Consider the following 26,127-nt stretch of genomic DNA (forward strand, 5'->3'; position numbering starts at 1 on the left):
CTACACTATTTCTCCTGTCGCAGTGGACCAACTTTTTTGGGTCCAAAACCAAAATCCAGCACGGGACAGAAGATCCAAACCCCATCCTTCCCAAAAAAAAAATCCCTCTGCTCCATTGTAGCAAGTCGACCTAGACAAGAGATGTGGCTATCCTTTGCACTATGACTTGCTTCTATAGTGTAATGAACTCCACTATGTTCTTATTATGTACCGTTATCAACTACACAATGTCATTCTTCTATTTTGGTTGGATGCTAGTTGATATATGTATATTCTCAAGTATATGTTAAATTGATGCATGATGTATGTTTATTTCTTTATTGATTTATGTTAAATTGATGCATGATTCCATCGCTTTTTCGGAGTCACCACTAAGAGACTTAATGCTATATTTAAAAACTTTGCTATGTACACTCCTTGTGCATGCTCTACCATCAATTTGCTTCCCAGTTTCTGGTGATTCTTCTTTTGTTTGCTCTCTGAAATTTCAACTAATCACATATATTCATTTTTTACAATTGTATATAAATTTCTCATTATGCATGTTTGTTCTTGAACGAATTATGGATGCAATTCCACTATATAACTCGTGATAGCATCCAATATAAATTTTACTACTCCATCTTATGCAATTCTAATATTATTATCATGTATTTGTGTTTCTATGTTGTATGACATCACTAGTTTCTTCTTTGTTTTACACATCATAGAAGCGTAATGTATCTTTTGCAGATAGGAATCGTGTCAAATATCCTCTATATGTTCAGATTCTAAGAAATGCTTCTACCTTGCTGCAAGCTATGTGATTCTACGCATTTTGGTCAGTCACGTTGAAATGGTAGATCCATTGTATAGTGATAACTATTTTCTACTTTCTTGCTAGGATAGGAACAGATGTTCTTAGAGCCGGAAAAGGGGAAGATTTATTTGTCGACCTCTATATGAACAAGATGGAGGTACCCATTGATCTTTTATATAGTAAAAACATTATTGCTACGAATATGATATATGAGGTTGGTGTTCATGTTTATACAATAAATGGCACCAAAATAAACTCAAGTTTCTCCATAGCATACCAACTAACATGGCCTAGTATCTCAACTTGCTACAAACATGTGTACTTTTCTCCCTTCATTTTGTATGTTCTTTTTTCTTCTTATTAGAAGTATTTACACTTTTCACACTTGTATAATGATTTATAAAACCGCACCTATTATACAAGTTGCATAGACATATGGCAATGCAATTAGACCATTGTAAATGAAGAAACCGCAGTCACTTTTTTTCTCTTTTTGCAATTAATACTTTTGAGTGTTCTTGATGCCGTTATTTTCCAACTATTGATAAATTTAATTTTCTAGAGATGTCAGTATTAAAGTTATTTTTGACACATCACACACCCAAAAGTATGCAGATATTAAAAATGCAGGTTATGTGCTTAAAAATGTTTACCTTGTCTGAATCTGCATTTGCTTGAGGTTTGCTATATTCTGTAAGTTTGTGTTTTAATTATTTTATTTAAACTTTTATGTAGACTGTGCTGTTTTTATTTTGCATTTTGCCTTTTATGAAAGGAAGGAAATGGTGGCTTAGTAAACGATTTTAGCCAGGAAACATCTTCTCAAGTGAACATTGTGATAAAGAGAATGTTGGCACTTGCATAAGTATAATGTTGTGGCTTTGTGGCTCTCGTGACCTCTACATCGTGGCTTCATAAGGTGATCTGGATAAAATTGTGTGGCTTTATTCTGAGCATAATTTTTTTCCTAGACTTCTCCCAACACTTGTTATACAATGGTTGCATAAGAAAATCCTCTTCTATCTTTGGTGAAACTGAGTTCTTGAGCATTTTATACAGGTTTGTGTGTTATAATTGCATTTTTATTTGTATTGTTCTATGTATTTTTGGTTGCAAGCTTGTTGACCTAAGCCCTAAGGGGTGAACTTTCCAGTTGCTGAATATATTCCACTATCCACTTCTGATGTTGTTCTCTTTCTAGAAGCGCATGATGCCTTGTAACAACGAGTGAGTAGCAGTTTTTCTTGTAGCCCTCTCTCTGACTGGCACAAAATGGTGCATACAAGGTCTTCTTTTGTATTGCTGAAATGTTGAAACCATAAATCTTCTTCATGATGTGTCATTTCATTAGTCTTGCTACTGCTTGTGCTTGAAATGATCAAAGGTTTTTTTTTGTTCTGTAGGTTTTGCTGGCGCTGGACAATGGGTATCGATTCCCATGTTATGAGAAAGTTCAAGGGATGCGCAACTTGATGCTGAAAAACTAGCATTCAGCTGATAAGAAATTGCAATAAACATTTGAACTTATTGCACCAACACTACCGTGCAGTTTTAGCATTTGTAGGATGCAAATGTTTTACTTGTGAGTACATTTCTTTGTGACATCTAGTGTTGTTACAGGTTATATTGATGACCCAGCTTTGTTAACCAGTTAAATATGGTACATGAAATCAAACAAGATGAAATAAAAACAAACACCAAGAACTCGTGATGATAAACTGAAAGTGAAGATTATCCAAATCTTTGACTTATGTATTTCCACTTTTTTTATCTTTAATTTTTAGCACATGACTTAAGTGAAGAAAACTGCACAAGACTGAACCTACACAAGCTGAACTAAACTCAGATAGTTTGAATCGGCGATTGAGCCATCCACCTCAATAGGTGAAACAAACGCCCGCAGCCAAAGACACACACCATGCAACGAACCGCTGATTTGTCGTTGTTGTATTGTATCATATCGATGATGATGATGATGATGATGGAAAAGAGATTGAAACGCGAGAATTCTTGACAAAAACTCGCTTAAGACCATCATGACACCTCAAGAAGGGCCGAAGCACCAAGGTCACAGGATTTGAAGCTACAGATCATGTGTCAGCCACGTTGGCCATGACGGCTAGGACAGGGATAGAACCATGCATGAGAGTTCATTAATGTGATTTTGCCCTCACGGTCCAGCCTTCATCACAAAGGCACATGAATCTGACCTCTCGGGGAGGCCGCCGGAAGATTAGTTGGTGTAACCACGTTGCAGCCTGCGATGGCCGCTGGGGAACCCGGCGGTGGCGCGGTGCCGCCCGCGTCGTCAAGATCGGGATTCCCACTTCCAGGCGGATGAGGAGAAGGTTTCTTGCACGCGGACCGGACGGCTTGGGGAGGGGGAGGGGACGCCTGGTCGTCGAGCGGCGAGCCTGCAAGAATGCTCTCGACTATGTGTCGGTGCTCCGTGGCCACTGTCTTTTTCTTGCCCTGAAGCGCCTCACGACTCACGAGTCTCAAGACAAGAAGGAGGGTAACGTCGGGGAGTCGGCGCTGACCTCACGCTAGCCTCCTGGCCGGAAGAAGTTGCCTGGGGCGAGAAGAGGCTGAGGACAAGGAAGGACCGAAGGGGAAGCCACGAGTCCATGGCGCGGGGCGGATGTGCTTCCGGCGCTGGGGCGGCCGGCCCGGACTAGTCGCCGAAGGAATACTCGGTGGCTAGCCGGCCGGCAAGGTAGGGCAACGTGGCCTTCCGGCCAGAAGCCCGGCCCAGAACTAGGATCTTTGGCTGTATAACTGAATTGAAGTGTAAGGCAGGACCGGAGGAGCTTAGAGAGACTTACACAGGAGCGTACAGGAGTACGACCCCGATAACGCCTCCCATGGTGCTGAGCCCGGTGAGGGTGGAAGCCGCCGCCGACTGGAACTGGAAGTTGGCGCCGGCGACCTTGCTGACGCCGTGGACGGCGACGGCCACATGCCCTTTACCGATCGAGAACATGACGGCGGGGACAATCGCCTAAAGCAGCGCAAGGGCAGCTGCGCCAAGGAACGAGAAGAGGCCGGCCGTGGGGGGACGAAGAGAGACGGCAGGTTTTCTCGGATCCGCTTGGGTGCTGGTTGGAGGAAGGAGATGCATGAATGAGAGAGCTGGCAGAAGATATATTTATACTTGCTGAGGCTTTGACCTGGAGGAGTGGGCCATGTTACTCTAAGCAATCATTGAGTGGCCATTTTTAATGATAGAGTATTAATTTTTCAGACACATACACGGTTTGTCCAGCCGAGAGTACCATTTTTTCGAACTTTTAAAATTAAGTTGTGATGGAGATTAAACCTAAGCTCAAAACATTTTGGAATTCTGTGATCGAAATGATTCGGGAACGATTTTTAAATCAGAGAGATCGCTGCTTATAGGAGGACTTAAAAAAGCCGCCAACAAGAAAAGGCAACAGAAAAATGTAGGCACACCATGCCATGTTCCTATCCTAGTCCTAGGAAAAAGAAACGTTGGCGCAAATACGCGTTGCATGCCACCGGCGATGGTTGACAGCGCGCCGTATTCTATGGACAACTAGTTCGGGTTTTGTTGGAAAAGTTTCGTGTACGTGTCTATGTGACGATTCGGGCCACGTGTTGATTCACGTGGCGAGTCGGTCCAGCGTACTCCTATGTGTGTCGTGGTGGGCACGTCCTTTTGTTATAGAGAAAGACTGAAATCCACATGATGGGGTCCACTGTTTTGGCTGCATATATGCATGCATGCAGCAGCGCTTTTCTTCTTCTTAGAAAGTTACCACATTTTCATTAAACATAATGGAGCAAATACAACTCACACGGACTGAAAAGAAACGTCCAAAAAGGACAGTTGTCTAGGATCAGACATCTCCAGCACCGACCGCATTGGTCCCGATCATGCTGTTGAGACCGTGAAAGCCATCCAACATGGCCATGTATCGGTCCAGACGTAATTTTTCGTGCAAAGAGGACACAAAAATGAGGAAGGTTTGCGAGAGTCTGGACCGATCCCAAGCCCGTTTCTGACCACCCTGTCCCACCAACCCCCGTCCCCCCCCCCCCCCCCCCCCCCCCCCGTCCCTCCCGAGTTTTCGATAAACACCGCTCCAGAGCGTCAGCACCCGCCTTCATGCCCGGCCAGAGCGGATGTGACTGCTCACTAGCGCCGACATGGAAGCGGCACGCCGGCCGAGAGTGCGCTGCCCGTGACGCTTCCTGTTGCAGGCGACCGTCGCGTGTTCAAATGACACGACGGTCGCCCGTTCGTCCATATGTCACACGCAGTTGCCCAGGCGTCTCCTCCAGCGCCACCTGTCTGTCCATCTGCCGCACACCAGTTCTATATAAACCGCTGCCCCAGTGCCCTGCTATAGCCAAAGTCATCCCTCTCCACACCACTTCACGCCATGGATCCCTCTGCGGCCAAATTCTCCGGGACAGGCTTACGTCAGAGAAGAAGGCCATGGACGCCATTGCTGCCGGCTGCAGGCAGCCGGTCGACGTCCAAATGGAGGACGCCTCCGACGACGAGCCAACGCCACCCACCTCTTCCTCCACGCCATCCTCCTTCTCCACTCCACCCTCGCCGGTGCATTGCACCATGACCATCGGTGCATCTCGTACCCGTTATATGGACATGGTGTGGGTGGAGCGGGAGGAGCAGTTCCGAGAGGCCCAGGACGACGCCAACTACAACCACAACCTCCTCTAGGAGTATCTACAGGCGAAGGAGCAGCTCGCCGCCGGCAGGGTGGTCGCGCCGGACGCGGACCTTGCAGAGCAGAAGGCGTTGCTCGAGTCCTATCGCTCCGCCCGCGAGATCCGTCTCGCCCGCTGACGATACCAGCAGCGGGTGGCGGCGTGGATGGCGGAGGTGGCAACTGTTGGCAAGGAGTGCGACGACGATGCGGGCGAGGCGTTGTTCGGCGACACCGACAAGGAGGACATCGCCGAGACCGTGCCCCGGCGCCATGACCACAAAGGCTGATATGACCACTAGAAGTGCACTCACAACGATAATACAACACGCGGCTAAAGGTCGGATTTTATATCAGACACACGTGGATTGTCTTGGGACACGAGACATCTAACTCCTCAGTGAAGAACTTAACTCCGATGTTCCGAAGACACTAAAGCCAAATAACTCGCTTGGAAGGAGATTTCCAAGTCTTCACTCTCTTGAAGAAATAGGTTATGATTTATAATACATTTGAAGACTTCAATCTAACTTTGAGTTGAACCCCCTTAGTAGTATGGTTTGTCATATTGACTCAATTGAAGAAAATGAAACTAGTAAACAAAAGTCTACACTACAACTTAATATACCTCGCATGGGCATTCCAAAGACTTCATTGTCAGACACAATTTTAGGGGTCCATACTCTTCGATTAAACCAAATCCTCAATGATATTCACTTGTGTATAAACAAAAAAACATTAGTCTCTTAAAAAATTGTCATTTAATCATCCAAAAAAATAGGGGGAACTAGAAGCATTTATAAAAGTAATTACTTCAAAATACACCACAAACTTAGCCTTTCCATAATTCGCTCGGCCAACAAAAACATGTGTCAATTCTGTTGGTGAGGATCAACTTCGTTGAGCGCCTTTCTAAGAGGGCGATTCGCCATCTTCAATTCGAGGAGACTCTCTTGCAGGTGGACGAGGAAAATAATCTAGATCTAGTATGGACAAGGATGAGGCCAACTTCGAGGATCAGACCGGAGGACGAGGCCACAAATTTCGAAAATAGCATGTTTCACGAAGATGCATGTCGGAAAATGGGGAGGATCTCGGGCGGCACGGTGTGAGATGGGAGCTATGTATCGGCCACCGGGTATGAAATCCAAAGGTCGAAATCTGGAGATTGGCCGCACCACCGGCCACCGGGTAGGAAATCCAAAGGGCGAAATCGGGAGATTGGCCGCACCACCGGCCACCAGGTAGGAAATCCAAAGGGCGAAATCAGGAGATTGGCCATCCCCACTGTTTTGGTTACCGGTCAAAATTTCAAGATTTCCCATGGTTACCGCGTATTTCCGTGCCCCTCGGTAAATCGCCATACCGAGCAAAAAATACCATTTTTGAAATTTTTGAATTTAAACACTCGATTTACTGTAAAGTACGTAGGATCTAATTAATGACATGAAAGTTGGTTCTGGTGTGTCGGTAGCAACCTAGTTCTTGTTATGAGAGGTCTCTGGTTCGAATATCCGTTCATGCACTTATTTGAATTCAAATTCAACTACAAAATTCGCTCGAAATATTCTCGGTATTTCATGGTAACCGTGGTAACCACATTTACCAGTCCCCCTCGGTAAAATTGCCTCATTCGGTAACCAAAACCTTGGCCATCCCTATTGTCTCGGATGCAGACATGGCGGCCGCGCCTTCAGACCAAGCACCCGAGTCCAGATGCAGGACCATCTGAACTCTGTTGCTGTAACTTATCCATGACAGAAATTCAGGCTGTCCCAGTGAGAAAGTGAATCATGAGGTTCCTAATAGCCATGAAAAATGCCGATTTTCTTCGAAATTTGACGTGCGCACATATAATGTCGAGATATATGCGCCAAATTTTTGTTTGGAATTTTTCACACTTTAAAAATATTGTTTTCACGTGGAGGAATGCGCTCCCGAAAGCACCAGCAGATTTCCGTCAAATCTCCTGCTTACTTGGTCCAGTGTGTACTACTTTATTGAGGTAATAGTCCTGAACTTACACATCATGTGATGGTTTAGTCTTTCTACCTGTAAAAGTGGACCGGTTTAGAGGGAAATGGAGGGTCCTTTTTTTGCGGCGTGGAGGGTCCAGTTGTCATAGATGCTCTAAATACCCCTGATCCCGTCCATCCCAGTTCGAAATTTCCTCATTTGCTATCTTGGCCGGAGAATACAGTATCCCAGTTTCGAAATCGGTTTGGCTCATATTTCATATTCAGAAGATCTTTTGTCAATGGCTCTCGCGTCCGCGCTCGCTGCCGCGTGAGCGGGCAGCCGCCGCCGGCCGGATCTCCCTGCTCCGGCCACCCCCCGCGTCTGCCGCTCCCGGATCCGGCCTCCGCGCCGTCTGCTCTCTCCTTCCTGGGGTGGAAGCTGCGCCCTGGATGCCTCGCGTCGTCCCTCCGGTCGTCACCGGCACCGGCCCGTCGGCCACCCCGTCGCCGTCCCGCGTCGCGGCCGGCATGCTGCTGCCGCCTCCCGTTGTGGAGCCTGCTGGCTGCACCCAGCGCGGCGTTCTCCAGCCACCGCCGTCCGCTGCTCGATCCCATCTGGATCAGAAGCTCGTGTCCCCGCCGCCGCAGTCGGTGCTGGGCCACGTCCTTGTTGGTGGTGGGCCCAAGAAGGTGCCGGAGGTGTCCTCGGGCAAGCTGGCTGCGCCAGTGCCCGCGTTTGCACGGCTCCCTGTGCAGACCACTGCTGCTCCGATCCACGTCGCCGAGGACCGAGAGGGGATGAGCTCTCCTGTCTCCGCGCCCGCCAGCCAGGTCGTGCCGAGGGCGCTCGCTCTGGACCAACCAGACCCCATTCCTAGCTCGAAGCCGCGGCCTCTCGACTCGGGGCAACCAAAGCCTGAGTCATGGGTCTCGCTCGCTGCTGACGTAGAAGATGACGACGATGAAGAGGAGCTGGCCCCTTTGACGCAGCTTGCTGTAAAGGGCTCAACCTCGTCGGCCGCTCAGCCGGGCTTGGGGTGTGTGGAGGAGGCGAGTGGGGGATGGCAGAAGGTGTTTCCCCGACGTGGTCCACGTCACCCCATGTCGCCAGCCCCGACAATGGCCCCGTGTCCAATCCCTGCTTGGCTGCATGGTAGATGCTGCAAATGCCTTGCTCCAGGGCATCGTGCAGTTGACTGTCGAGATCCGCTTCGGTGTTGTCGTTGCTTGGAGAACGGTCACCTTGCACGCGGTTGCCGCAATCGATGGCGTCCTCTAAGCTCTTTTGGCATGCCTTGCTATGCCGCCGGTCCTCGGTATCATACATCGTCCTGCTCCAGCTTCATGTGAGGGTCCAATGAAATCCACGCTCCCTTCCAAGGCGCTTCGCCATGGGTCTTGGGCGTCCGTCGTGTCTACTCCTGTTGGCTTGGCTACACCGCCCGATGTGATGTTACAATCCGCTTTGGCGGATCAGACAGCGCTGTTGCAGATTTGCCTGGCGCGTGTTGGGAGTCTTCTCGAGCGAGCGGAGGCTGCTTTGAGCAGTCTCTCCCTTGCGCCGGCTTTGTCGCAGACCACTCCGATGTCACGCCCTCCTGGTGTGGCCGATGTTGGCTCCATTGAGAAAGGGGACCAAGAGCTATATGGATGTTTCTCCCCTCGTGTTGGGGACAGTTCATCGTCTCTGTCAGCCTCGTCCCCTATGTTGTCTACCACTGAGGGTGAGTCCGTCGTCGTGCTTCAGGCTCCGGTGCTGCAGGCCATGCCCGAGCTGCGGGAGCTATGTCTGAGCCCTACTTCGCCATTGTTCGTGGAGCATTTGGAGGTTGACTCCTCGATGACCTCGTGTGCGGGACATGTTTCGCCTCTGTCATCTAAGCAACTGAAGGTGCATGAGTCCATCATGTCGGTCGACCCTACGGTTGATGATGTCGTGTCGATGGTTCCTCTAGTTGAAGATGTCGATGCAGCTGGTGTGTTGATGTTGGCTCCTCGGAGCCTTTTGGTGGACGACATTGACACCCAAAAATTTGAGGAGTTTTATGATTTTCTTGACAAATGGGTGGCAGATCAGCCTCAATCTAGCAGGACAAGTGGTTGCCCCTCAAAGGAGAAGCCAGGCAGGGAGAAAGCAAAGAGGAACAAAAGTAAGAAGAGTGGCGCCATTCGAAAGGCGTCCATGGTTTCATGATGGAGGGTGCTCAGGTTTTGCCGTTGTCGGTGTGTTTGGCAGGAGTGTCATTGTGTTGTGCAAGTGTCGAGGGTTGCGATTGTTGCACCTTTGGAGGGCCTCTTGAGTGGTGTGGGTGTTTTGTACTTTGTGAGTAGTACACATATGAGTTGTTTGTATCGGTTTTCGCCCGGTTTTCCGTAATTAACTGGGCAACTCTCTTCTTCTTAATTAATCAATGAGGCAAAATTTTTGCCTCTGTTTCGAAAAAAAAAGTGGACCGGGTAGTCCCTGGACTTGCATAGCATGAGCAAGTTTAGTCCTGGACCAATCACATGCAGCCAAGTGGACGCCAAGTGGACGAGCGGTCAGCGTTGCACCTTTTGCACTTAGGCCCCTACTGTTTTCCTTATCTTTTTTGTTTCAGAGTAGTGGTTCTTCAGAGAAACTGACTGGTGCATCAGTTGGCTATGGTGGACTGGTGGGAGTCTGCTGCTGCTGCTGCGGCTGTGCACGGCCGATGCTGACATCGTCCTGGGAGCCGAAGAAGAGCACGTTGGTGGGGAAGTTGGGCGACTCCTGTTCGGCCTACGGCGCCTGGACCGGCGCGCGCGTCGACGGCCGGGCAGCGGCAGAGCGGGCAGGTGGAGTGCGACTTGAACGGAAAATATATATTAGAGCACACGCAATCAGGTCCTCTTTATCTAGCCATCCATTTCTTGCTTTAAGATTCGTGCAAATACATTTAACTTTTTTGTTTCTTCTACATAGAACATATCTTGAAGTTCAAACCTATGCCGCGTGGTAAAGCTTTCTAAGTAGAATCTAGGATAAATCTTTCAGATTTTTTTGTCTAACATAAATATACAAAATATGTTTTATTTGATTAAAAAATTATATTTTTAGTATTTATGTCGGATAAAACATTTTGAAAGATTTATTCTAGATTCTAGTTAGAAAGCTTTGCCACGCTGCATAGGTTTGAACTTCAAGATATGTCCTATGTGGAAGAAACAAAAAAAAAGAAAATTACATATAGAAAGTTAGTTGTATATAAAGCGATATTAGAGAGCTAAGAATAGCAGGGCCCGGGTCCAAGTGCTCTAAAAATCCACGTCCCGACTTGAGCCACATGTCGACACAGTCCACGTGGAAGCCGTGGCCGCACCGGGGCAGCACGCGCGCCATCTCCCCGGCGGCGAGCTCCGTGATGCAGGCCGCGCAGTCCATGGCCTCCCCCTTGGCCACCTCCCTGCGGGACAGCGACGCCATGGACGCGTCGTCCAGGCCCCCGTCGTAGAACCACGGGGCGACGCCCTCCCCTGCTCCGGTCCTTCCGTCTCGACGGCGGCGGCGGCGCCCCTCCCCTGGACCTCTCGGCGCAGAGGAATATGTAGACGCGGAGCACGAGGAGAGGAAGATCGCCATCACGGCCGCCAGAATGGTGGCCGCCGCCGCGGCCGTCGTCGCCGTCACCACCATCGAACCGTCCGCTTGGCTTTCTATCCCAAGAGCAAGAATCGCTTGGCCCTGATGCAAACGACAGCAGCCGACCTCTCCTCGGTATCTGCTCCTCGTCCTCGCAAAGCTTCTAGGCAGAGCGTGCATGCGCGCAGATATTCAGTATATACAGAGCGGGCTCTGGCTCGCGCTGGAGGTGGGAATGGGATTAACGTAATGGAGTGCGCGCTGCTACTTATACGGAAGCGGAGAGAATCTCTATTCTTAATGGAGCAGTTGATGAATAGTTTGCGCGGTTTATTTTCGCTGGTTTTTTTCGTCATCCTTCCACCTTCGTTTTTTTCGTCATCCTTCCACCTTCGTTTTTTTCGTCATCCTCCCACCTCCCCATCGACGCTGGTTTCTTTTTTCATCATCCTCCCACCTCCGTTTTTTTTCGTCATCCTCCCACCTCCCCATCGACGCTGGTTTCTTATTCACAGGTTTATTTACCTATCAGCTCTTTTCTTGCAAATCAGCACTTTTCAAACATACACGCAATCACGGATCTAACTTTACTAACTTATCCAAATCAACCGATACCTTTCATTATTGCAAATTTCTTTAGGAAACAAATAAAAGATTTTAAGGAAACAAATAAAAGATTTTAAGAAAACAAATAAAAGATTTTAAAGACGCATCATACACCACAGAAAAAAAATTCATCATGAAAGCATTATGTACCTACTTAATTTGTTATGAAATATTATCTGTAAACGCCCCGTCCATCGATCTCCCTCCTCCATTCTTTGTCTCTCGCTGCCGCGAACTCGTGCGATCTCCCTGCGGCCGACGAACGGGATCGCCGCCACCGTCCCTCGCTGCCGCCGACGATACGTCCAGGATCGACGCCCTCGAACTCCTAGAGGCGTGGTGTTGTCCCGTTCCCCTACCGCGGTGCCACCTCCGCCCTGCCCGTGGCCGCCGCGGCGACGCCCCAGCACATCTCCCACTACCTCGCGCACAGCCAGAGGGTGACGTGGGAGGCGCTCTTCGCCGCGTTCCCCGCCGCCGCGGCGCCCGAGGGCCACGTCGACGCCGTGCTCCTCTCTCTCGCCAGGAACCCCAGCCCCTCCCCCTCCTCCGCCGAGACCGTTGCCAAGAACGCGCATAGCTTCTTCCACTGGTCCGCCGCCTCGTCGCCGTCACCCCACTCGCTCCGCTCCTACTGCCTCCTCGTGCACCTCCTCGCCCGCGCGGCCCTCGTCAGCCACGCCTCCGTCCTCCTCCAGGCCGCCATCACCAGGCACTCCTCCTCGCCGGCTTCGCATTTCCTGGACGCCTTCTCCGCGGCCTACGGGACAGTGGCACTGCCGCGACGGCCCGCGGCCTCCACCTCCCGGTGCACGCCTACGCGCAGCTCCGCCTCCCGGAGGAGGCCCTCGAGGCCTGCCGGTACCTGGCGCTCCACCGCGTGCTCCCTTCACTCTCCGCCTTCAACGCCGTGCTGCACGCGGCGTAGCGCACCGGCCGGTTCCGGGTCGCCTGGGAGGTGTTCGAGCTAATGACGCTGAAGCGGGTGTACGCCAGCCAGGCCACCGTCGAGCTTGTCGTCGTTGTGCTGAGCCGGGAGGGCGGACTTGCCAGGATGCTGGGCATGGTGGCGGAAGAAGGTCATCTTCCAGGGAGCCGCACGCTGGCCGCCGTCTCCACCCGCCATGGCAACAGCGCGCACAACATCCCCTACCACCTCCTAATCGTGCCCTATTGGTAAGGAGCACACCCTGCACTTTACAGGCAGGGCTGGCCGGTATGACCGCATCCTCGTTGGTATTAACTCACAGTTCTGACATTTCCTAATGTGTATTTGGTGTTTTCTAAATTTCCAGTTGTCTAAGTATGCAACTGACTATTAGACATGAGTTGTGATTTGATAACGACATCACATTATTAGGAGAATGATGTGATGGACAGACCCAATCATAATCTTAGCATCTAATCGTGTCATTTAGTTTAATTGCTACAACTTTCATAATGTCAATTATCTGTTCCTTAGACCATGAGATCATGCCACTCCCTAATACCGGAAGAATGCTTTGTGGGTATCAAACGTCGCTTCATAACTGGGTTATCATAAAGGTGCTAGTTGGGTTGCATGGATCGAGACTGGGATTTGTCACTCCATGTGACGGAGAGATATCTCTAGGCCCTTTCGGTAACATGATATCCTAAGTAGCTTGCAAGCATGTGACTAATGTGTTTAGTCACAGGGATATTGTATTACATAACGAGTAAAGAGAACTTGCCGGTAACAAGGTTGAACTAGGTATGGCGATATTGACATCGAATCTCGGGCAAGTAAAATATCGTGAGACAAAGGGAATTGTATACAGGATTATCTGAATCCTTGACATCGTGGTTCAAACCGATAAAGATCTTAGTTGAATATGTGGCATTCATTATGGGCAACCAGGTCCCGCTATTGATTATTCATCGGAGAGGTGTCTCGGTCATGTCTGCATGTTCTCGAACCCATAGGGTCACACACTTAACGTTCGGTAACGCTAGGGTAGTATTGGGATAATCATAATGGTGAGCCAGAAGATAGTTGGGAGTCTCAGATGGTATCCGGGACATCACGAGGAGCTTCAGAATAGTCCAGGGGTAAAGTTTCGTTTAAGGAAAGTGGTTTTCGGGGTTCTGAAAAGTGTTTGATTTTTTCCGGTATTTGTATCGGGGAGTTCCAGAAGGTTCCGGGGGTCCACCTGTCTCGGAGGCCTACATGGGCTGAGGGGTGGCGACCTGGCCTACATGGATCAGGCGCACCGCACCCCACAAGGCCCATGCGGCCAAGGGGGGACCCTAAGGGGGAGGGGCGCCACAAGCCTTGGAGGGAAAGAATCCCCCCTTGGCAGCCGGCCCTTGCCTTGGAGGGGGGAGGTCGGCCACACCCCTCACCCCCTATATAAAGAGAAGGGAAGGGGCTGGGCACAGCCACCCGAAGCACTGCCTGTCGCCCTCCCTCTCTTCTTCCACTTCCTCCTCGCTCTGCAGCCGCTTGGCGAAGCCTTGCTAGAGTTCCACCATATACTCCACCACCACGCCATCGTGCCGCTGACCTAGATCTCATCTACCTCTCCCTCTCACTTGCCGGATCAAGGAAGGAGACATCACCGAGCCATACGTGTGCATATCTCAGAGGTGTCGCTTGTGCGGTGCTCGATCGAATTGAATCACGGAGAGTACGACTACATCAACCATGTTCGTTAGAACGCTACCGCTTTCGGTCTACAAGGATATGTAGACTCACTCCCACTTATTGCTAGCATCTAGCAGATTAGATATTGGGTGAATTCGTAGGATTTTTTTTTGTTTTCCATGCAACGATTCCCATCATAAGCACGCCTGTCCCACTCACGCTCTTCTTTTTCTTCCGCATTAATATAATTTCACTTTAGATGACGTATGCTATCAAATACAATAGCCGAATTTGGATTCAAATCATTTGCGGAAAGCAACGAGGTCGTGCGTTCCATGCCCATGTCCGTTTTAATTTTTGAACGTCAATCGTGTGTGTGCCGCTAAGAAACTACTCCCTCCGTCCGGAAATATTTGTCGAAGAAATGCATAAAAATGGATGTATCTAGAACTAAAATACGTCTAGATACATTCATTTCTCTGACAAGTATTTCCAGACGGAAGGAGTATCTGTGTGCAATGTCAGAGTATCTCCAAATAGTGTACAAAAACCTGGAAAAACTAGGCGGGAGCGCCCACTTCCCACGCCACCGCCGCACCCAGTGAAAAACGTAAAAACGGCTCGAGCTGAAATTTCGTCCCACTACTACTCCCGCGCCACGCCGCCGAAATCTGCCGTAGACCCAGCCAATAAATAGCACGAGCACGATTCAATCTGACTTGCCGCCTGTCAGCCCCCTTCCTATCATGGGCTTCGACTCTCTGAAGGGACGAACAGTATCGCCCGACCCAGGCGGGCGGCACGCCACAACCTCTTTTTTCTGCTTTCTGTTTTCATTTTGCTTTATTTTTCTACCTTTTTTATACTTTAAAATATTCTAAATATATACATTACAAAAAACACTCTACAAAATGTTTTTGAAAAATGTTGAACAAGTATTTAAAAAATGTTAATCAAGCATTCCCAAAAATGTTGAATCTGTGTAGAAAATTGTAGATCATGTACTTAAAAAATATTGGATTTTTTTGATCATGTATATATAACAGTGTTAATCAAACATTTGAAAATAAATGTTGAACAAGTATTTGAAAATGTGAATCTAGCATTAGGGAAATATTAAATGTGCATAGAAAAAATGTTGACCATGCATTAAAAAACGATGAACTTTTTTTATCATGTACATAAAAATGTTAATCAAGCATTTGCAAAAATGTTGAACAAGTATTTTAAAAAATGTTAATCAAGGATTCGGAAAATGTTAAATGTGCATAGAAAAAATGTTGGCCATGCATTAAAAAATGATGAACTTTTTTTATCATGTACATAAAAATGTTAATCAAGCATTTGCAAAAATGTTGAACAAGTATTTTAAAAACTGTTAATCAAGGATTCGGAAAATGTTAAATGTGTATAAAAAAATGTTGGCCATGTATTAAAGAAAATTGTGAAGTATGTATACAAAAATGCCAGTCAATCATTTGTAAAGTGTTGAACAAGTGGTTGAAAAATGTTAATCAAACCGTTTGGAAAATAATAAATGTGTATAGAAAAATCTTGACCATGTATTCAGTAAATGTTAATCTTTTTTAGAACTATTAATCAAGCATTTTAGCATAGACAAAATTTATGAAAGAAATATTGATCATGTATTAAAAAAACTTTAATTTTGTATTTGAAAAAAATTATTCAAGCATTTTTTAAAATGTTTAATGAATAAATGTTGACCATGTATTACAAAAATGTTTAATTTGTATTGGAAAAATGTTAGACGTGTGTTAGAAAAATGTTGTTTACATATACAAAATGTAGAATAATAACAAAAAAGGACAAATAAATCTGAAGAAAAAAGAAAATGAAAAAAGAAGAAACAAAATCCAGTAAAAGGGCAGCCCCAGTGCATGTAGCTCCCGCTTGCGCAGGGTCTGGGGAAGGGTCCGACCACTTTGAGTCTATTGTACGCAGCCTTTCCCTACATTTCTGTAAGAGGTTGTAAGAAACAAAATCCAGTAAAGAATTAAAAAACGGAGAAGAAAAAAGAACAGACACAAAAGAAAAAAAAGAGAGAGAGATGTAAACCGGCTCGAAATCGCCTCAAGTAGGACACGCCCCTACTACTTACCACCATAGGGACTTGGGTGAAGTGGCTAGCGGCGCCCGCGATCTCCGATCCCTACTTCTCTCCTTTGCCCTTACTATGCGGGGCCGCTTCCTCCTTCTCCCCCCTCTCGCTCCTCTCTCTGTGTGTAACCCCCAATCACTGTAGCCGAAGCTTGTATCCCAAATCAATGAGAGATAATAGTAGATCAAGAGATCAAGAATGGTTGCTAGTGGTACCTTAACATTGCTCGTGCATCGGCTGCACCAACGGCTCCATCGCGAGCACAGCAAGCTCGTCATATTTGAGGCGGTGATCACGGCCGACCTTTTTCTGGAGCAGCAACACGGGGTAGGAAGTCCAAGGGCGAAACTGTGAGGTTGGCCGTCCATACGTGTTCGTGATACGGTCCCGGATGCAGACACCACGGCTGCACCTTGAGAACCAGTTTCTCAAGACGGGGTTCAGTTAACTGAAGAAGGATCGAGCTGCCAAGCCAAGGAACAGGTACAAGCACGGCCTGTCGATGACAAGGAACAGGCAAACCTCTAGGATCTCTTGATCAGCATGCCAAGCTCGTGAGAGCGAGCTCGGCCATGGAGGCCGGAGAAGAACCATGATGTAAATGAAAGTGACCAATGAAACTTGCACATAAGTACTCTGCCCTTCAAATCATTGATGGAATGTCCAACTCCACTTGAGGCCACACAAGAGGACCGCGCCGATCACCTCTAAGCCAAGGCGGCATCACAAGGCCACCCACCGAATCCTCCGAGAGGGCAAGAGAGGCCGGGGAGAATAAAACCACCAAGACCCAATTGGACAGATAGGGAAGGAGAAAAATGAGCAGCACACCAAAAGCAATCAGTGTAATCTGGAACAACCATCTCATAAATGATAATTTGGCATGCTCTCTAACGTGTGTCCGTATGTATTACAGACAGCCGCATTGCAAGTCCGCAAGCAGCGAAAGATATCCTGAATGAATGATGAACCAACAAAAGAATTTGAGCTCTAGTCAAAATGTTGCCGTTGCTAGCCTCTCCAGGTCTTGTTTTGTGAGATATTGCGCGGCATTGGCCTCGCCGCGAAACAAAACACCCGTGTAACCTATTCTATGATGTACTAGTATCATGCGCCAGTACATGAGAAAATAATCCACCAATCTCATGCTTGGTCCAGCGTGCACTACTTTATTTCTCTCTCACTCTCAGGGATGAGGCATAGCAAAACAATCACTCCATGCTAGCTATGTTCAGACTACAGGCCAAAGAATGTCTCCAGATGATCATCACTTCTCCTGAGTCGGAGGTGGCACCGCTGTAGGTGTCGGCGTCGGCACCGCTGTAGCCTTCGGCGTCGGCGTTGGCCGGGGCTTGCATGACCTGCAGTCAGCTGGTGGTCGAGGTGGAGCTGGCGTGCTGTCTGCGACTGTCACCCTCATTGTCTGGCGCTTCCCATCTTCGGTACGAACGTCAAGGATGGCGTCCATTATGAGTATCTCCCAGTCGCTGCGCTGTAGAAACCGAAACCATGATTCCTCTGCAAGGAAGAAGATTCAAGAAAAATAAGAATTAGGCTGTCCTGGTAAATCAAAATGCAGGGCGAATAAACATAAAGTAGAAAGAGGAATCAATATTCTTTCTCAAGAAATATATCTCCTAGAACACAGCACAGTGGACAATCTGCAGAGGCACTGCAATGCCAATTGCCAAGTAGAGTCCACTGCACGATGTCATGTGCTGTGGGACAAATTTTATTTTTTATAAATGTAAAATTAGCTTCATTAACAGAATCTTTGCCAATTCTAGTACAATATTCATGTCACAGTTTTTTTTCTTGAAAAACGGCAATTTATTATCTAATTTCACTAAAAGTAGTACTCCCTCCTTTCCATAATTCTAGTCGTGGTTTTCGTTCAAATTAAACTAAAACCACGACAAGAATTATGGAACGGAGGGATTATATAATAAAAAGCACTTCTACAACAACTATTGCAATATCAAACTAACCCATGCAGCCAAAAGCTAAGGTCAAATGAGACCCAAGCACAAAACCAACCAATCTTTACCTTAGCTTATTCACCCATTTTGCAATTATCTTAGACATGGTATATTCATGAGTATCTTCATTTAGTAAGCTATCTGAAAACATTAATCTACAACGGTATGTTAATGTCAAATTATTTCAATGTTCAAAGATCGAATATGTTTCTATTTTGTACCTAAAATTAAATAGTGTGCCCTTCATCTTTCCAACATAGATGTACCCGCTCTGTAGTGGAAAGAAACAAGAAAACAAAACAAACTAGCAAGTTTTTATAATGAAATAAAAAGGTTATTCTGCTTCTGGGAAGTTTGTCATCTTAATAGCGATAACTCAAAGTCAATTAAAGCCCTTAACAGTTCAGGCAGTGTAACAGTGAAAAAACAAGCACAGAATAAACTAAATATGCACGAACGATGTCTAGAAATAGGCCAGTTTTTTTTTTTTTAGGGAAAAAGGTAACCCTTTGTACAAATATGCATCTAAGAACCAGCCTGTTAGATTCCACAACAATCTAGCCCATCTAAGCAAAGCTACCTGGTACTTTGAGCACAACCCCAGCCCACTGCAACCTTTGCTCTATATAACGGAATCAATCCAAAGCATGTTTCATACCAAAAAAAACTATTTTTTTAAGAGTTCTTATGTAGCACTGTCTTGGATGATAAAAAAGATCCATGGGGTTCAACTATCAGTGTAAGAACTTGTTCACACCAGATAGTCAATCCAACCCAACCCCATCCACTCTACTACTTACATAGTTGGTATTCCTCTACACAAATAAGCTTTGGAGTTGTAACTAGACCTGTCAGGGGGGGTAATTGAGGAAACATTACGTTATTAACTTAATATACCATTTCAGAAATGGAATACAACATGAACTATAACACATGTAAAACAATAGTGGCAAAATAATGGAATTACATGCATAATAACTGAATTACTCGTGTGTTCTGTTTCGCCATAACAGGGCACAATGGCTAGAAAGATCATATAGCAGGCAAATTTAACAAGAAGGCATGCCAAAAGACATCTCGACCTATTCCCATCGAATGCTATAGCTTGAAATTATAATGCTACCTGGACACTAATGGCTCAAGTCATATCACCCTGATCTGAAACTAATATAGATATTGCTATTTGAACTCTACATTTAAAATATTACCCAAAATGTTCAAGGCAGTTAAGAATAAACAGTTAGTACTGCCTACAGGTAGGGATGCAGGGCGGCGCCCGATCCGCCCTGTTCCGTAGTTAAAACAGATAAGCTTAGTTGTGCATTTGTTTAGCGATTTGGTTGAGTTTGAACTAACTCCTACTTTTGCGGGCTTATGCGGGACGCCGCCCTGCATCCATACCTACAGGTATCAATGGTAGATACTGCAGTTGATGACAGTAAAACATTGGTTAAATACTAATATATTGCTCCCAAATTTTCATGTCTAACTTTCCTGTTGAAGCTACCAACACTGAAAAATAAATCCCCCACCGATAATACCAAAGCAAAGATTAGGCACATTATAGCAATAAACATTCTGTCCGAGCATTGTTGTTGCCTGCTTAGCTAGGTGATCTAAAGGGTTAAACAGAACTACTTATATGGCAACGAAACTACTATAGTCTATAGTAATTCATCCACAATAGTCACATACCAACAGCATTCAAAGCTATCCAGCAAGACTAGGCACGTTCATGGCGTTATACCATAAAACAGATTTCCCACATCAATCATATGGTTTCACTTGCGAGGTCCACAGGTAGGTAATGCTACATTTCCACGTTTCTTGCGCAAACCGTATATCAGAGATATACCCGAGGGACGAGTTGGTGAAACCACAACATAGGTGGAGCATATCGGCTTCATGGTATAACAACGCCAACAATGTGCCTTGCCTTGCTGTAGCTTGTAGTGCCACTCATATTCAGTATTTTGATCACTACTTCAGTTAAGTTGTCATACAAGTTTCCATTCCTCTTTTAGTCTCATATTTGATTTAGCTGGACTACCATCTTTATCACAATAATATAGCCGCTCATTAAGAAGACCACTAAAGAGACTAGGTATAGAAATTTGGGAACAAATAATACGTATAATTTAAGCTATTTCATTCTACAGCCTACATCAGTCCTAAACTGTTATGTACTTATGTATGTATAAGCATGATGTGCACTAGTTGACTTTGCCCAATAGTTGATCTTTATGGCCGTTGGCTGCGGTTGTATTTCGCTCCAATATAATAGTTTACTGTAACTGTGTACTGTTCTTGTCACTATCAAATGCATAGCCGAAAGTCCAATCACGCTTCATTCATTTATGAAATCAGAATTAGTTTGTTACAGTGTTGAAACAATCAGGGGCAACAAGGGTAGAAGTTGAGTTTCATTCTTTCTGTTTACATTGTAAAAGGACTGTGAGAATACTGATGTTGCATAGTGAGCACCAGCCTCAACCTCAATCCCTATGCTTAGCATGGTCAACTTTTCTTTGAGCCATGTAACATTTGTGAGCAAATATCAGAATCTAACTATGTAATTCTACAGTCTGCCCTTGCAACAATTGCTATAGCCTTGTTAACATTTTATTTGAATCATGCTTCGTTCAGTTATGAAATCAGACACAAAACAGTGGTGTGAAGTTGTCAACCGGTACACACCTCCCAATCGAACGGCCTTGAACTTGAGAAGACCGTCGCCCTGGGGCCCCGACACGGGGAAAGTGCAGGAGACGGAGCGCCTCGCGCGGTTCACGGCGATGGAGGCGCTGTACCAGGGTCCCCGCATGATGGGCTCGCCGATCGCGCTCGCTATCTGCTGGTTCTTGGTAGCCTTCTCCATTGCCTGGCTGCAACAACAAGAGCACCAAAAACAGTTAGCCCTGGCCCCTCTTCTCCATCCCCTCTTCTTGGAAAACAACAAAATTTGACAAAATTTGAGTACAAATCAACATCAGCAGCAGGAGCACGCATACTACAGATTCCACGTACTGCAGAGATGAATGCTAACAGGTAAACAAATCGGCGCAAAGCTGTGATCTTGGGCGCATCTGGGTTCAACGTCCGGTCAACACAGGCAGAAATTACAGGGAGACGAGCGACAGGGGGGGAGTGGGCGGGGGGATGGACCTGGAGCAGGAGAGGAAGACGGAGAGGTCGCTGAAGGCGCTGGCGGCGACGGCGCCGGTGAGCCCCAGCAGCGAGAGCGCGGCCGCGCGACGGGCCCACGCCGCGGCCCCCTCGTCCGACGGCGGGGGCGGAGGAGGTGGAGGCGGAGCGGCCTTGGGCTGCGGCTTGGGCTGGGCGGAGAGGCGGCGGAGGAGGAGGGGAGCGGGGGTGGAGGCGGCGTGCCGGCGAGCCGCCAACATTTTCGTCGGCGGCGGCGGCGGCGGCGGGGGAGGAATGGGGGAGAGGGACAGAGAGACCCTGCGAGCCTAGTTCCACTGCACCCACTCGCTGCCTTGTGGGCCCTTTGTTTCTTATGATTTTCCCTGCGGTCTAGTGGCTGCCACGTGGGCCCTTTTTTCAGGCGAACGTGGGCCCTTTCTGACCCATCATTTCTCTCTCTAGAGGAAAATACTACTACCACTTAGTCAAAATATAAGAGTTTCTGAAAAAAAAGTCAAAATATAAGAAGTTTTTTTTTGTATCAAAAAAACGTCTTACATTTTGATAGAGAGGGATTAGTATAATGCCTTGAAGTGGAGTATCTCCGGAGCTCAAATGCTTTAAAAATTCTGATTTTTTTTGTAGTAAACTTTGAAAATTGGTTTTGTGCTTGCCAAATTTCATTACGAAAGAATATTTGTGGAAGTCATGAAAAAAAATCGATGCTGAAAAAATATTATTTTTGAAAGCATTTGGAGTGCTGATATTTATTCATGACTTCATGAATGTCATCTAGTGATGAAATTTGGCAAGTGTATAAAAAAATCAAAGTTTGTCAGAAAAAAAATCAGGTTTTCTAATTTTATTGTTCATACCGAGCTAAATGAGGTCAGGAGTGGAAGAGGACTTTCGTGTTCCTTGCATCTAATGAAACAGAACCTAAAATAGCATAACATTTTATGAGTATTCTCCTGAAAATAAATAAAAAATATTAAATCAAATTTAGAAAATAATCTCTCCTATCTTTGGGTGAGGGCCGGTTTTATTAATTTTGTTACCTTTAGCAAACTACTAATATAACCACTGTATTTTGGGTTATACATAGACAATGACAAGTTGGGCCTATCACGAACTAACATGTGATTGGATGGTTAGGAGGACAGTGGTATCCCCATCCCAACAGTGTTCAAGTCCTAGTCGTATTTTCCTCGATTTATCTCAGGCCTTTCGGCAATGTGCCTCAATGGGAGGAGACGTTCCTATAGAGGTAGGTGTGCGTGCATGTGTGTGTTTATAGGGGTGATTGCGTGTGTCTATGTTTGAGGGTCTAAATCTGTACTGTGTTAAAAAAAGACAAGATTGGCATATCCATTAGTGGGTCAAAGAATTTTCTTTTCTTAGTGGTTGTGGTTTGAGCCGAGAGGTTGAGCTCCTTCGACGAGGCAGTGTGGCGCCATGGGTAGCATATGAGGTGCAACCAGAGGAGGTGGAGTGACCTACTCTAATCAGGCTCCTTCGCTCAACAAGAGCCGAGGCCCACAAAGTGTGATCTTCAATGAAGAAGTGATTCCTCTGCACCGTCTCTCTCGGACTACCGCATATCTCTTCTCCCCAATTTTAATTTGTGCATCATGGAGTACCTTCTTCTCTTTTTCTTTTTTCTTTTTGCTGACAGCAAGTACTTCCATATGACCCTGATAAGTGCCACACGTGTGGCACGAAGTAATTCTGCCCTGCCGTTTTTTGATGAAAAGTTTAGTTACCCAAGGATAGCAACTTTAGTTGTGAAGTATGAACTTTCTGTTTGGATGACAGGTTTCAATATTTTGGTGTTTTTTATGGCAATTTTAGTTGTAAAAAACGTCAGGGCGGTGCTACTTCGTGCCACACGTGTGGCACTTATTATTTGAGAAGAACAATAGTTGTAACCTTGTTTGAGAAAGAATAGTTGGGAATTTAGAAGGCTGGATTTCCACAGAGAATTTAGAAGGTTGGTAGCACTATTCAAAAATGGATTTCCATATCACCAGAGGATCGATAAATCCGGATAACATTCAGTTCCATATTCCATTTTGTATTTTGCTACTATGTTTTGGAAACTTGTCTCTAAAAAGGTTAATAATCAAAGAGCTTGATTTATAGTATATGCGCACATGACTATGGAAAGATATACTAAATCTTTCAAATTTTATTCGGTGATCTTCCCTCAGGACGGGACGGGTTATAGCACTAGATCTCCCCTCTCTATCTCTATATAAATACACAGAAAAGTATTATGTTGTCAGCCAACAAGAAATCTTTCGGTATTGGAGAAAATATACACTTGGGTATAACCATAGATCTAGAGAGGGGAGATCTATAGATGTCAACATAATACTTTTCTCCACAACCATAGATCACGTGAGTGCCTAGCTGGTGCACATTCTTGCATCAGATCAGAGGGTGAACAAGCATACGGTCCACATCCTTGCGCTGGCGATGTTGTCTCTACATCTCCTATGCTCCGCCACCATTGCGGAATGTACACAATCTTACTATTTATCTCTCTGGTCTATCTTTTTAAACCTCGTCTTTTTATAAATCAAGTTAAAATGCATACATAATAATGGTTCAGTTGTATGTTATTCCACATGCCGAATCATCGTCAGCGGCGTGGGCGATAAGATCAACCTACCGAACGGGTTGTGCGCCAAGGAAAACATATGCTTCTCTGAACATTGCCACTGTTGTCTGCTAACAAATCACTGCTACATAAATATGGATGTGTGCAAGAGAAACTGCGGAGATCTCCCCTCATCTTCTTCGGAAGACATGCTAGCCGCGGTGACCCTTGCTCCTTTACCCGCGTATTTGAATTTAGTTGTCCCTTAAGGCATATGAAATACTCCCTTCGTCCGGAAATACTTCTCGGGGGAATGGATGTATCAAGACGTATTTTAGTTCTAAATACATCCATCTTTTTGCATTTCTGCGACAAGTATTTCCGGACGAAGGGAGTATGTGATGTGCGGTTAAAGTTTAATTTAGTTTTCTTTAAGGCGTATGTAATATGTGATGTGTGGAGAAAGTTGGTACGTCATGGAAATTATCCTCAAAGTTGCCAAATATTACCCATCAATGTCACCTACAAGTGATAAAAAAAACGTTTCACACAAACGATTCCCCGCCTGGGCCGGCCCATACAGTAGGGACATACTATACTGCGCTCTGCGCGTTGGGAGAAGATGCAGTGCGCCGTTTGGGCCGGCCCATGTCCGGACGGCCAGTTTTTTCGATTTCGTTTTTAGTCTTTAGTTTTTATTTTCCGTTTCCTTTTTTTCTATTTGAAATAACTCGGGACTTCAAAAAAGTTCAGAAAAATAATATAAATTAAAATTTTGAAATGAAATATTTAACCAATCATTAAATGTATTTGGATTCAAAATATGTTGGTGATTTTATAAAATAAAGTTTTCTTATTAAAAAAATGTCTTTTGAAAACAAATGTTCATGAAATCAGAAAATGTCATGATTTTTTAAATAAAAACTAATAAATTGAGTAAATTTTTACAACTCATAAAATGTTCATGAATGCAAAAATATCATAAAGATACAAAAACTGTTCGTGACTTACAAAAAAGTTTATTCATTCATGAAATGTTTGCTGATTCAAAAAATGATCATGCATTTCAAAATATGTTCATTAAATCAAAAAAATATTTGTGAATTTCAAATATTGTTTCCCCAATTTCAAAAGAAAATGTTCATCGATTCAAGAAAATTGTTTAAAAATATGTTCACAACTTTTTTTAAATTGTTTGGGAATAGTATGAAGTGTTAACACGAATTTGAAAAATGTCCATGATTTCAAAAATTATTCATGATTTCACGAAATTGAGAGTGTGTCTTGGTGATGCGGCAAAATGTGGTCATGGCCATTGGCGATTATGATTTTTTTCCTTCCGAGGGAACGCATAGGCCCTTTTGCTAGTTTGTTTAAACCTCTTATTCCAATTATTGCTAGCTCAGTTCTGTGGTAATAAACATAGTTATGTACGATGAAGAAGAAATATATGTTTTTCTTTTCTCTCTCCCAAGGTGACTTGGAAAGGCCTTCCTCCTCCCGATCTCCGCCAGCGAGCCCGTGGATTCGCCTCCCCTCCGCCTGCCGCTCCGGCGGCCGGTGGCCGGGAGGAGAATCCTGGTGTCTCGGCTCCTTCAAGTAGATAGGTTGGGTTTTAGTCCTCACAAGGGCAGCGTTTGGATGGATGGTCGTGCTTCTTATTCGAGTCAGTCTTCCGGGCTTCGATCCTCCTCAATGTTGTCCGTTGGGACGGATTAGACGGAGCTCCGGCGTAGATTCTTGCCAGCTCCTTGGGGCAGCGAGGTTAGGGTTTCTCGCCGTGCGTACGCAACTGCGATATTTGGTGTCAGGTTCTTCAGATCAATTCAAGAATTCAAAGGCGACGACTGCGGCTCTAGGGCGTTGGTTCTTAGGGCATGTGCACGAAGACTTCCCGGCTGTCATCGACAAGGTCAGGCCGGCTCCGGTATGGGAGTGGCGACAACGGCGTGTCGGCGGCTCATTCCGGCGGCGGAAATGGTCGTTCGGTGGTCCATAAACCTCGATGTAATTTTAT

The 26,127-nt window shown here is 46.0% G+C and overlaps 1 protein-coding gene and 1 pseudogene across 1 annotated transcript; both read right to left on the bottom strand.

Moving 5' to 3' along the window:
- Positions 1–10,656: 10,656 nt before the first annotated feature.
- On the bottom strand, positions 10,657–11,109 carry LOC123038714 (E3 ubiquitin-protein ligase EL5-like; annotated as a pseudogene).
- Positions 11,110–17,225: 6,116 nt separating this feature from the next.
- Positions 17,226–21,843, bottom strand: LOC123039896 (cAMP-specific 3',5'-cyclic phosphodiesterase 4D). The gene is made up of 3 exons (XM_044462882.1): positions 21,530–21,843; positions 21,062–21,249; positions 17,226–17,903 (listed from the first exon to the last, which is right to left on the bottom strand). The coding sequence occupies exons 1-3, from the start codon at positions 21,766–21,768 to the stop codon at positions 17,653–17,655; spliced, it is 678 nt and encodes a 225-aa protein (XP_044318817.1). The 5' UTR covers positions 21,769–21,843; the 3' UTR covers positions 17,226–17,652.
- Positions 21,844–26,127: the final 4,284 nt, after the last annotated feature.

This window comes from Triticum aestivum, chromosome 2B, assembly GCF_018294505.1.
Source record: "Triticum aestivum cultivar Chinese Spring chromosome 2B, IWGSC CS RefSeq v2.1, whole genome shotgun sequence".
NCBI classification, from domain to species: domain Eukaryota; kingdom Viridiplantae; phylum Streptophyta; class Magnoliopsida; order Poales; family Poaceae; genus Triticum; species Triticum aestivum.